Source organism: Vollenhovia emeryi, unplaced genomic scaffold, assembly GCF_000949405.1.
Source record: "Vollenhovia emeryi isolate VEMERY1.0 unplaced genomic scaffold, V.emery_V1.0 DF939142.1, whole genome shotgun sequence".
NCBI classification, from domain to species: domain Eukaryota; kingdom Metazoa; phylum Arthropoda; class Insecta; order Hymenoptera; family Formicidae; genus Vollenhovia; species Vollenhovia emeryi.
The window spans coordinates 1,038,292-1,051,952 of NW_011967224.1; the positions used below are offsets into that span (position 1 = coordinate 1,038,292).

The window sequence follows — 13,661 nt, forward strand, 5'->3', positions numbered from 1 at the left end:
AGAGAGAGAGAGAGAGAGAGAGAGAGAGAGAGAGCTGCTGGTTCGCCAATGAATCACGATCGCGGATACGTAAACGAAACACGGCTGTCGGCCATGTTCCGCACTGTGTCACCGTCCCGCGTGCGTATGTTTGTATTAAATACAAATCCGCGCGTGCTCCCGAACTAGTCTCGCGATCAGCCGAGCTCTCTCTCTCTCTCTCTCTCCGCGTTTGGCGGCGCGCCAGACGCTGACGACAATAACTGGACGCGAATATGGGCGTCCCGTAATAATTTCGCGTAAATGGCAAGCCCGCGAGAGTCCGCGCGTCAGCGTCGAGTCGCGCGACGAACGGAGAAACCACCCGCTGGCAGTCGAACCGAAAAAGAAAGGAAAACAAAAACCAAACTGGACCGTCTTCGCCGAAGTCGAGATGGTGAATTCTCCCAGCGTGAAGAGCCGAGATGTCAAAAAAATCGTCTTTTTTTTTTCACGTAAAAACTTACTTTCGGGGGAATCTCTTCGTCGCGGAGTAACGTAAATCGTGCTGAAAAATTCATACTACGGTGGTGCGGGACTATTTCGCTTGTCAGTTAAAGAAAACGCCGTATAAAAGATTCAAGGAGAGGAGGAACTTTTCAACCTTTAATGACTTCTCCAGCCGCGGGACTTCTTGACCTTTCGTCTCGAAAAATTCTCTGTCCGAATGTATCTTTAACCGAACGCGAAATAGCTTCGATCCGCCCTGCGAAACGAAGCAGCCCTTTGGTTTTCTCAAATGTACGATTTCGTCGCGTTTTATCGCCCTTCCCGCGTATCTAATAGCGAATTCGATTGCACTGGTGCGCACTACGGCCTGTTTATAGACAATTTCTACATTTGAAAGAATAAATGTCGCCAGTAAATAATTAACCGGTGTAGGAAAATTAATAAACGACACAACTGGTAAATTCTAATTAGAGAAATTTTCAAAATATTACCTCAGCCAGGATTTGAACCTGTACCGCCCTACACTCTAGGCGGGCGCGTTTTATATTTAACGTTGTCTTAAAACAGGTTCAAAGAATATTTAGCCAAGAAATGATCCGTACAGATGCTACGCAGACCATTTTACTGGCTAAGAAATGTTTCAAGAGATATTTAAGACGACCCTTAAATATAAGAATTGACTATAAACAAGCGTTAGGCCTGATTTCACCAACGTCGCTAAACTTTAAGATTGGTTTAATTCGTTCCTTGTCTCTTTCCAACTGTTACTTTAAGGGCTAGTTTCACAAACATCGGTTAACTGCTAACCGAAGGTTAATTGATTCTTCCTCTCTTCTTAAATAATAAGATGGAAAAAGTTAGGGAGTCGATTGAACTTTGGTTAACAGTTAACCAACGTTTGTGAAACTGGCCCTAAGACCCGGTTTCACCAAACGTCGCTTAACTTTAATCTTAGTTCAATTCATGTTTGTCTCTTTCTAGGGTAACAGTTGGGAAGAGACAAAGAACGAATTAAGCTAAGCTTAAAGTTAAGCGACGTTGGTGAAACCGGGCCTTAGGACGCTTACCCTTCATCTTAGTTTAATTTATGTTTGCCCCTGTCTAGAGTAACAGTTGGAAAAAGACGAAGAACGAATTAAGCTAAGCTTAAAGTTAAGCGACGTTGGTGAAACCGGGCCTTAGTGTGCACTCGGCGCGCACTAGTGCAAGCGACCGAATTCGCCATAACCGACTCAAGCTGTACAATTCCATCTCTTTTTTTTTCGGAAGGCTCGCGGAGGAACAGAATTAAACGAAACGTTAGATCCTCGGGAGGTAGACGGGCGTTAATGGACAGCGAACGTGATGCTCTGAAAGTGCGTAATTAGAGCACCGGGGAGTGTTCGTCACGAAGTGGTTTTTACGATGTACACGGAAAAGCCGGCGCGCGGCGAGGGTCCCCGGGGATCGGCGCGGGAAAGTGTCGCCTTCTCGTTAATGTAATATTCCGGTTTCATCCGCGTGTCCGCGAATGAATCAGTTACGCGCGGAGTACCTCGCTTCCGCAAAACTTTCCGCGACTCGGAGCAGGCCGCTTAATCGGCGCTAGTCGGCCGGTCCCACCCCCTCGTCCCCCAAGTTTACTTTGCTCTCAACTTCGCGTCGATATATATTTGCCGCGTCTAAGCACTTTGCGCGACTCTCGTTATCCCATTAGCTGCTCTTTCGCGGAAACGACAGATACACTCTCCTCCTCGCATCTTGCCCCCTTTCCCTCCTTCTTGTCTGCTGCACTTTGTTATTTTCTTCTGCATCGCGATCGCGCCCCTTCGTCTCCAGCGGGGAGACCCCGTTCCTTTTGCGTGCCACGAGAAAAGAAAGCCGGTCGATTCGAGAGAGAGAGGGGGGGGGGGAGATAAGGAGATTGATTGATCTTCATTAGCTTTCTGAGCTATTTGTAATACTCATTAATTTACATTCTTTATAGTACATTCTTTCAATATTTGTTTAAACAGCTCCATTTTCTCACAACTCTTTATCTCAACTGGCAATGTGTTATACATTTTCACTCCTTCATACAATATACATTTGTAGAGAGAGAGAGAGAGAGAGAGAGAGAGAGAGGAAAGACAATCACGGGAAATTAACCTCGTCTTAAGAGACAGAGAGAGAGAGAGAGAATCACGGGAAATTAACCTCGTCTTAATTTTCACCCTTTTTCCGGGGAGGAGGGGTCGGTGGCGAGGCGAGGCGTGTTTCTCGGTGGCGTGGGCTCTCCTCGCAGCACACATGCGTGGCTCACACGGTGTACATAGTGCACACACCGCCACTATCTCGTGTCCTCGTGTGTACTTCGCGTTTGCGTTCTGCAAGGGGGCATGGGGGATGGTTTTATTGATCGTGGGGCAGGAAACGCTTTCGCGGCGCCGCGCATTGTCATCGTAAAACGAAGGAGAGCATCCGCGCCGGAGTCACCCTTGAGATTTTTCCCGGCGATACGCGGGAGGGGAATCCCGCGGCCCGGTCGCCGATCGATCCCTCGCTCTCCCCGACTCATCGATATATCGATCCCCGCGTAGCGGCGCGTGTTTCGTCCCGACACGACGCGGGCTGTGCCTAAATCGCCGCGACGCGCGCGGCGCCCGACTCCCACGCGGCCGCGCGGCGTTCCTCGGGGAAGCAGGCGGCGCCGAGGAGATGGCGATTCGCATTTCGCCGTCGCGAACGGCGATCGGTCGTCTCGCGGAGTCATTCCCGTCGGAGTCTGGCCAACAGGCGACAACCTTGTACGGCCTGGTCTTTCATTTTCTGATTAACCATAGGTAAGTCGACTCTCCGTCTCTTTCTATATTGTTACCTTAAGACCCGGCTTTTCATTTTCTGGTTAACTGATAGCCAGAGGTTAGTCGACTCTCCATCTTTTTCTATATTATTATCTAAGAAAGGACAGGTAGTCGACTAAACTCTGGTTAACGTTTAACCAGAAAATGAAAAACCGGCCCTGAGAGACGGAGACTCGACTAATCTCCGGTTAACTGTTGACCGGAAAATGGAAAACTGGGCCTATTTCTGGCAACTCCCGAAAGAAAGATAGAGAAAGCGAAAGAAAAAGAGAAGGAAAAAAGAAAAGGATAGAAATGGCGAATGCATATCCTCCTCTCTCGCGGAATTTTGCCAGAACTGTTGGCCAGACTTCGATTACAGGGACTCTAGTAGAGCGAAGCAACGCCGGGACGTTCGACAGGAAGGCCTCGCTTTTCCCCCGCGACTCCGTGCCTTTACAGAAATGTAATACTGACAATGAGAAAAGCACGAAATAATTACTGGAGTTCAGTAATTGAATCATTCGAAATTACTGATGCAGAGTAATTTTCCATTAATTATTTCCCTTACATTTCTGTAAGGGAATCCACGCCGCAGTCTTGCGAACCGGATGTCGTGCCAAGTGGGTGGGGGGGGGGGGACCGTTTCACAAAGAAAATACTCCGATTACCGGCGCGACATGCCCTTTTGCGAGCATAACGTGTCTCGTTACGCGTATAAATAAAGCAACGCATACGACACATAAACGTACAGGACATTTCGCGCGACGCGTTTCCATGCATTTTTTACGCGTGAGGGCGCGGCTCGCAGGTGGGGAGAAGAAAGAAGTGATAACGGGGGCGAGATGTGTGTAGCCCACGGGCTTCTATACGCCGCTCTAGACTGCTACCTTCGAGCTGAAAAGTGAGGCGAGAGTTCCGCCACGTCTTGCTAGGCAAATAAAGTGGTATGTGCGCACCGGTGTGTCACTGGGGTGCACACGTATACTACTTTATTTATGGTGCTTTCCATTTGGCGACGAAAGTTGACGCAAGCGTTAGTCTGTCTCTTTTCAATATCCAGCGAACAACAAGGATAAGGTGATACTTGTGTCAACTTGCGTCGGTAAATGGAAAGCACCGATCCCTAAAAAGACATGGCGGTACTCTCGCCTCGCTTTTCAGCTCGAGGGTGGCAGTCTAGTGCACAGAAGTCAGCGTTGTAGCCTCGAGCATCTCGAACTCCGCGAGTACCAGTCGGCGCGACGCGAAGTTTCGGTCCCTGTGCGACGTGAAAGTTGCACGTCGTCTGAATGCCGATCGCGTGCACACGTCGTCCTCGTCCGACCGCTTCGCTTTTCGCCTGCTGAATCCCGCGAGAGACGCTCGACTTTCCGCCCGTCACTTTTACCCGCGAACGCGAAAACTCTCAGACGGCTCGTACAAAGGAACCGTATTGTTACTTCAGCTTATCCTCCCCTTCTGTCCTCTCGGAAAGAGATAAGGAACGAGCTAAGCCGCGGTTGAGTTACAGTAAGCGACGTCGGTAGAAACCGCGGCCCTGTCGTGCGGGAAAATACTCTTTCGCGTTTTACATTATTTTATTTTATTTTTTGGGGGGGAGGGAGGGAGGGAGGAGGATGATGTGCACAGAAGGGAAGGGACATAATTTTGCAAAGCCGCCTCTCCGTTCGCTTCATTAAACGGAGTGCCTCGTTTTATGGATTGCGCGAATATCCGTAGCTCCGGCGACCACCGGCTATTACCGTACTCGAAGCTCCGTTTTTAAAATAGGAATAACTAGAAAAATTGCTTTCTCTCCGCTGAATGGCTCGTTTCGCATGTGAATTATGTATGGCGTCTACGTCTCCGTTGGCGACAAGACCATTAACTTTGTAAAATGGCTCGTTAAAATAGCGGCTGGGAGCTTAGCCGACATCCTGGGAAACGAGGATATAGGAAGCACGGAGAGAGAAAGAGAGAGAGAGAGAGAGGGGCGCAACGAGCTATTTACCGCTTGCAAGCTGCGTATTATTGGACGTGCTATATCGACGAGCTTGCAATATACGCGCAGTGCGCTCTCTCCGGCCGCACGGAGAGGACGCAGGCGATACGCAAAATACGAGAGGGCGAGAGGGCCCGGTCGGCGGCCCTTTAAAGAGACGAGATACCGCGCGCCGACGAGAGGTGAGGATCCTTCCGCGGGGAACGCGCGCGCCGCTCGCCGCTCGCTTTGACGTCGCGCGACTCCATCGCAGTGCATCCTGTAAAACCCTGTAAATAGATCCCGTAGGCCTTTAGATGAACTTAGAGGTAGCCAATTAGTCAGTGCTGAGACGCAGAGACTAGTTTGCCAGAGTAGAATCGGGGGGGGGGAGGGGGAAAATTGCTAAATGCAATAGAATGCGCATCTTAGAAACCCCGAGCGAGAGTTTTCCTACGGCTCGCTGGCCGGCAAGCAGTGGTGTCGATTGACTAATTGCCGTAGTACAATGTACGCGAGATTGCGCGCATTCCATTGTTCGGCCACATTGTTCGCTCGCGAGCAGGCACGTAGACCGCTTTATCGACACCTCGCGTGCTCCGCAATAACGTAATTTCACGACGGGACTGATCTGGCAATTTTCTTTCCTTCGGGTTGTCTCGATCGATCGCGACGTCGCGAGATCGCACCGCGCCACCGGCCGGGGTGGCGTGTGTTTCTCGTTGATCGAACGAATCGTCGGAAAGACAAAAATAGAGAGAGAGAGAGAGAGAGAGAAAGAGAAAAAGATGGAGAACGAAAAGGAAAGAAAAAAAAACGCGAAACAAAGAGTGGGCTCGCGGGGAGGCAGACTAGCGAGATTGACTGAGCCAAAGGGTTGTCTTTCCGGTGTTGCAGGATGCACGCGGTTGGATTGCACTCGGCGCTGGCCATCAAGCGTCAGCGAATGCGCCGGGACGAGCAGCGTCGCGCGCGCGAACGTCGTTATAGCGCGCAATCGGGCGAAAGCGGCCTGACGTCGCCTAGGGCCTCGACCGGATCGCTGGACCACCACGGCAGGCATCACAAGGGCACGCATGGCGGGGGGCGAGGGGCCGGCCAGGGCATGCTGGACACGAAGGTGGTCACCTCGATCGGGATGCTGCACATCGGCGTGGTGTTCCTGGTGCTGGGCGCCTTCCTGCTGATGAGCGGCCTGCTGCCGGGCGACCTCGCCCACTTTGGCACCAAGGCAACCGGCGGCTGGTGGAACGAGCTGGTCGCGGTCGGGCTGTTCGCCATCTTCGTCGGCGTGTTCCTCATCGTCCTGAATCGCGTCATCGCGAAGAAGGAGGAGGACGATCTCGAGGATTACGTGCAACGCCAGCTCACCAGGTCGCGCTCCGGCCATCGACTCGAGCGGGACGTGGAGACCGGCGGGCTGACCACCCGCCACGCCAGACGGGCGAAGCAGATGAGGCAGGTGTCGTCGGACACTTGCCTCGAGATTAAGGACAACGGCAAGATAGACGGCAGTGCCGGCAGCGGCAGCGGCAGCGGCGGCTCGCCGCCGCGGAGCCCGCCGCCGGCGTACACGCCGCAAGCCGCGATCAACGGTGACAATCAGTCGGCGGTCCAGTCGGCGCTCTACTTGGAGCAGATCACCGAGGAGGAGATCATCAGCGACCGTGTCGAGACCTCGACCACCAACAGCCTCAGCCCGGGCTCGCCCAGCGAGACCCGGGAACTGCTGCAGAACGCGCGCTACTCCAAGCAGAACGGCAATCCGCAGCAGGTTCACCGGCCGCTTTACATCTCCAAGATCTAGACGGTTTTTCCCTCACCGGGCTCGAGAGAGAACGACGGGACGGCGGACGACGCGTACGCGCGACAAAGTCCGCTTTTTATCCAGCATTTTTACATCAGCGTCTTCCGACCGCACTATACTTGGGAGTGAAATTCCGCAGCCGACCACGTATACTCCCACGTATCTCCTGAATCTCCTGGATTACGACGGACGATGAAATTGCGAGGAGACGCAACGCCAAGAGGCGACGCCGCGAGTCGGGAAGACGAAACGCCCGCGCGGATCAAGCGGCGACTTTTGCGCGACGTAACGCGGCCTGTACTCGGTGTTCGCGAGAGCGGAAACCTCGCGTCGCGATGCCCGAGCGTTTCTTCCGGGGGAGGCGAAACTCGCGGGGCGCGTTTGAGAAGCGAAACTTTCGATAATCATACACACATAATCACAAACACACACGTACAACACGCTCGACGGACGAGGTAGGAAGTCGAAGAATCGAATTCAAGGACCAAGAACACTATCCGTGGAGATTATATAGAAAGAGGCACAACTTTGCGAAACGACTTTGCTGTTAAAACGCATTCTATACATATATATATATATATTGGGAAGTACTCGATAAATAATCCGTTGAAATAATCGTTTCTACTTAAAAAGAAAATCTATTAGGCGTATAAGGGACGGCGCGTATTACGGTAATCCTCTATGCACTTTTCACTTGTTCTGCGCAAGTTCGATCCTCTCATCCCCTAGTTGTTTCTAAACATCGAGACTTTTAAAGAAACATATATACAGGGTGTTATGTAACACCCGCCTCACCTCTTATTTACGGATGGAGCGGACTACACTGACAACGAGTCGAAAAGTCCTCTACCATTTTGCAACTTTCGCAATAGTTAACGCGTTATTAATTATTAAAAATCGCTGTCTTATGCCCGATTTCTTCACATCCAGTTATGTTGCGGTTAAAGTTAACCAGGAGATAAACTACCAGATCCATGCATGTGATTGGCTAAAACTTGAGATTAACCTCCGGATAATTTTATCGGGAAGTGAAAAAATCGGCCATTAGCCCGGCCTACCGCCCAATTCAAGCGCGCGGCGAGATGCAGCCGTCCCGCGATCGTCGTTGCTAGGCGCGCGGGGAGTTGGTTATTATACGTAGCCGTTGCCGTGTGTCATAAACAATTCCCCGCGCGCCCAGCGAGCCAATCGCGGGACGGCCGCGTCTCGCCACGAGCTTGAATTGGACGGTAGGCCGAGCTAAGACAATTTTTAATAATTAATAACTCGATAACTATTGCGAAAATTGCAAAATGGTAGAGAACTCTTGGACTCGGTCTAGTCCGCTCTATCCATAAATAGGAGGTGAGGCGGGTATTACATAACACCTTGTGTTGTATAGAGGAAAGTCCCCTATTATGAGATAGGCTTCTAATACGAGATAGTAGGTTTTCAACATCCAAATTCAATCGCTAAGCATTTTTCGCAACGATTACACGATCTAACGATGGGCAGTACATTTATGTTGAAACCAACAGATGGATGCCTATTAATCTAGCAGAAACTCCGCTATCTCGTATTACGAGTCTGTCTCATAGTAGAAGACCTTCCTCTACGTGTCGATCTAAATTACACTTGCTCCCCGTGAAAACGCGATCGCTGTTTCTTTTCCTTAATCATCGATCGAGTATACGTTCGAAACGATTGATCTCATTAAAACAGATCGCGAAAGTTATCATCTCGTATCGTTGCATTTAATATCGTCGCGCGTCGGAAGTGAAAAAGTTATTGCACCAACGACGCGGAATCGAAAATAGAATCTCCGGAGGGAGAATGGCGTACGACGACATTCCCAAGTTTGATTTCGACACATTCTAGCGTGCTGATACTCTCTCTAAACTTGGAAGATATCGATTGATGCGCAAACGTGTACGGCGAATTCCCAGCGTGTATGTACGCCAGGGAGAATTGCGACTATTCGTCCAGCGACTGTCGGCGCAGCAGTATTGTTAAGCTAGTCGATAATTTGTAATATGCTATATTCCTTTTTATAATATATCAAGCATTTATTTACACGTAAAACACACGTACTAGCTCTAGTCGGCGAGATCCCCGGGGGGTAAGGGCGGGCGAACGAGGGGGAACTGTGCGCGTGTTGCGATTCCACTCGAATCGGCGAACGTAATCGCGCGCGATGGAGAACGCTGTTACTCGTTCGCTCCCGTTCCCTCCCGGAAGTCTCTCTTCAAAATGAAATATCGCTATGCTCGGGCGCTACTATTCTGTGATCCTAAGAAAAGAGAAGTTAATCGTCTTACATACACATCTTACACGTCGGATGGATTTATTGAAAACGCTCTTTCGAGCGGTATATCGTGCGCGCGTGCACCGTATGCATTGCATACCGCTACACGCCCACGCATGCACGCCGCGTGATTATACGTGCTGTTTTTATCGCCATCGAGGGATGCTCCGATTATTCCTTAGCGGAACGTATCCCCGCTGTGTATTTCATTACGTATATATACGTACTTACAATTTTTTACGTCTTTTGCAAATTTAAGAATGAAAGAAAGAGAGAGAGAGAGCGCGTGTGTGTGGAAGATTGTGGGAAAGGGATACATAGAGAGAGAGAAAGAGAGAGATAGATAGACAGACCGTGAGAAAGTACACGGGGAGAATTTTCCTTTAAAATTTATCCTGAGAATTATGTAATCGTGAGACAACGCGGCATTTCAAGGAATTGTGTGGGAGTTTTTGAAAATTTTACCATACGTTTCACCAGTATACGTATACTATATATTTTACTAGTAAAATATATGATAAAATTTCAAGAAACTCTTATAAAGTTCTTTAAGATGCCACGTTGCCTCACAATCGTGTGATTTTCAGGATAGATTTCACAGGAAAATTCTCTCCGTGTACAGGCGCGAAATAAAAAGGGCGAGACTCATCACGATTAAATCGGGGCCGGTTGGCGCGCATAAATAGCACTGAAGACAAATTGGGGCAAGTTGGAGCAGATTGGGCAGAGCCCTCCGGAAAGTGGTCCGGGATTCCTGCTGTAAGACAAATAGGGCCGGATCAGCCAGTGTTCCGAGATTCGCCCTTAAACCGGCTCCGAGTTAAACGTCGTGCAAAAGTGCCTTTCGTAACGTGCACTCCGGCATTCCTTTGGTAATAATCTCGAGTACGAGCACCCGATTCTTCGTCCCTTCCTCGCCCCACACCCCTTGTACCTGTTTGTGTATGTCTGTGAACGACTGACGCGCGTGCGAATGTATTAATGATCGTGTGGCTCAATTGAATTATTTCTCCGAATCTCTGTGATGGCGCGAGTGCTTTCTCCGTTGTCGGAAAAGTATAGCTTTTCGTTTCAGTCTCTGGGTTTCCGCGCTCGTTCGTTTTTTCTCGACTAAAAGGCTGAAATCGCGAACTAATCTTACTTATACATACATATACATATATATATATATAGCGTCTAAGTCTCTCTCGCAAAATTAAAGTCTAAGAGAGTATATACATCTTCTTAAAATCTAAGACTACTTCCTCGTGTACTATCTCGATTGTAATTTCGTTGTTTATCATGATAGATTTATCAAGGCACACGAATCCCTTTCGAGGAGAAACGTCTGCTCCACGGTACACGAACGTCCTTAAATAAGTGGTACAATTATTACTCTACGTAGCGTCGCGCCTGTATGCGCGCACGCACGCCTATCGGCTGCAAAACTTTTAATATTTAAACAAGTGCATGAGCAACGTATCGATTCCGACACGTAGGGGTGGTCATCTTTGATGGGAGAAGACAAGTCTGCCTATAGAGTTATCTGTTGCTGTTGCTTCGTTTCGCGCGCCGCATACTTGTCGAGTTTTCAGAGAGGAAGAGAGAGAGAGAGACACTTTAGAGAGAGCTAGGTTTACATTTCGCTTTGCACGGGCTGTGTCCCACTTGTGCCGCGCGCGATTATTTTGCAATGACTCTTTTCCAACGACAAATTCCAACGATTCCACTTTAGCCTTTCAATCTCCAGCGTTACGCATCTCAGCGTTAATTTAGAATTCTATTAAATTGTGCTCTAAGTTAAGAATGTAGCTCTTGGTCGCAATCGATTTCCAGAACTTCGGCTCGCTCCAAGAGAATCTTTCTTTTTTTCGGTCGCTGATCGTAAACTCGAGAGAATCATCGCTCCGATGCTTCCGCGGTGGAGAATCGCGTATCGACCGACGAGGAGAATGACGGAGAGAAAGTATATATAGGACACCGCGTGCGTGTCAGATGCAAATTATGGGTTTTGATTGAATTGCGTGTTGCGTCGATTATCAGTTTTGCAAAGCAACCCTCTCGGGTCTCTTTAACCGGCTCGGGCGCGATCGCACCGGCGTCACGTAATTTTAACCTTAGCTTAAGGACCTGAGCAGAAAGATTGTCGTAACCGTTTACGATGTCGTAAGGCTTAACCCTTTCAGGGGCACATTTTTGTAGCCAAGCAATAATGAAGGTTATGGTGGTTCATTAGGTTTTTGGGTGATACTAATCAATTCTCTCAATTAGTCTGTCGATATTCAGTAACGCAAAGATAATTTTGCACTTAAGGCGCACTAACCGAAATGTTAAGTTGCTCAACTACAAAAAAATGGTCAAAGTTTTTCCCAGAGTTACGACCAAACAATCCAAATAATTCGAGTACTACACTGCAAAACATGTCCACTCGAAATTCCGCGAAATTAGAACGGAAAAAAGTGACTTTTTTCCACTTTAAGTAAAACGTGAAATTAAAGCGGAATTCCGTATACAGGACATCGTCCTAATAATAATGTTCTGTATAAATAGAAGGAAAATTTAGTGAATTTTATATTTTTTCCCTGATATATTGTAAAAAAGAATTTATCACCTGGAAGACAATATTTTATTAGACAAAACATGAATTCATCGCAGTCACATGCGGTACATTTACCGCGATGGTTACCGCGTCTATCCATTCCCATGTTGCTCCGTAAAAATTAGCGGCAAAAATATTAAACTTAATATTGAACTGCGTAATCGAGACGAAAACCGCCGAGTAACCGAGGCGACTGAAATACTTTAACGGATTGAGCGACAAGAGAAATCGTTGCTATGGTCACGTAACTCTTGTCCGCTTTAAATATATATAACGAAATCCTTTACAATATCCTTTACATTACCGGTCCCACTTATATTGAGGATTTTATATAATGAATCCGTTTTAATATTGAATATCCGTTATAAAATATAATGGAAATATAATTGTCTTTTATACATAAGACGGATATGTATACGGATTTTGCAGTGTAATTGTGGGTCCCAAAACGGGTTGTTAACTTTTCTTTTCCAGAGTACGTCTTACGACGGAATCGTAAACAGTTATGACGATCTTTCTGCTCAGGTTCTAACTCTACCAATTCTGTCTCTTAAAAGGAGGTAAGGTCGGGCCAAGGTTAAACTTACGCGACGTTGGTGCAACCGGGCCTTAAATAGGAACTTCCATCTCGCGCACGCACGCGTCGCGTCGCCTGCGAACGATCCTGCCCATTAGCCGTAGCGTAACGATAACGAAGGACCGCCGTTTCCCTGCTTCGTGAGAAAAGCGCGGGGCGAAACGGGAGTTCCGACGATGAAAGTATTGCTGGTACCGCGTGGCACGAGCGAAAAAACGAAAAGAAATGCTCACCTCGCGCCGACAAATTCCACTGGCTCACCTCCCGCGCTCACCTCCAAACGCCCGCCGAGATCTGAAGTACGAAATCGGGAGAGAGTGTGAATCGAGGGGTTGAAGCGATCCTCCGCCCTTATTCGCGTTTTGACGTTCAACGGCCGACCGACGTGATACAGTAATTGACGTATGAGCGGCAGCGAAAAACGATGGGCGTGTAACTGTTTGTGGAACGGTTTAGGGATATTACTGTACTTATCGCGAAATTTACTACGACGTACGAGGATACATTTGCTCGGAGGGGTTGAAATTATAGGGGACGGGCTGGAGGGATGTGCCACGGCCGTGTCGTTTATAACGTATCCCGTTACCGAATCGATGCGCTATCTTCATCCCCCTCGGTCCGCCCGCAGTAAAGCGTGCATTCACGAAGGAGGAAGCCATAAGCCACGAAGAACCGTCGCGACACGGCGAGGGAAACCGTTGTGTTGTACAATTACTATACTTACTATTAAAATTATGCGATTACATTATTAACAACGCTACTGTTTTTGCGACTGCGGTAGTTACTTTTACCTTAGAAGTTAAAGGGCTTTCTTATTGCGATTTCTCTATTGTACCACTTATATACAACTTGATGCACGAATTTTTCGAGAATAAATATTTATGAAACGCTCCATTCTTAACGAATGATGACTGTTCGTCTGTAACGTTTGCAGAAATCATCCCGCTCCACGTCCTCTCGCCGCGACGAGGCCGGATTACGTATTCACGCGCGCCTCGCTTCATTCATTTATTACGAGGCTTTTATTCGCTCCGGATCGACGTTTCCAAATCGGGGGGGGGGGGGGAGGAAGAAAGAATCTCGGACTCGCCGATTAGTTGCGCCCGGCGAGAGAGGGCTCGTCGAAAAGTTGCCGTTCTCGTCGTCTCCCGTTAAGGGGATGCTGGAGTGATTCTGCACTTTT

The 13,661-nt window shown here is 48.6% G+C and overlaps 2 protein-coding genes across 2 annotated transcripts in view; both read left to right on the plus strand.

Moving 5' to 3' along the window:
- The window catches only part of LOC105566783, a 25,684-nt gene that overhangs the window by 4,861 nt on the left and 7,162 nt on the right, over positions 1-13,661 (plus strand). The gene's annotated exons all lie outside the window — the stretch shown is intronic.
- LOC105566782 lies at positions 4,883-7,922 on the plus strand. The gene has a single exon (XM_012021068.1). It carries the CDS (start codon positions 6,131-6,133, stop codon positions 7,037-7,039), a length of 909 nt encoding a protein of 302 aa, XP_011876458.1. The 5' UTR covers positions 4,883-6,130; the 3' UTR covers positions 7,040-7,922.

Coding starts and splice junctions, on each gene's coding strand:
- LOC105566782 (XM_012021068.1), top strand. CDS start 6,131: ATGCACGCGGTTGGATTGCACTCGGCGCTGGCCATCAAGCGTCAGCGA.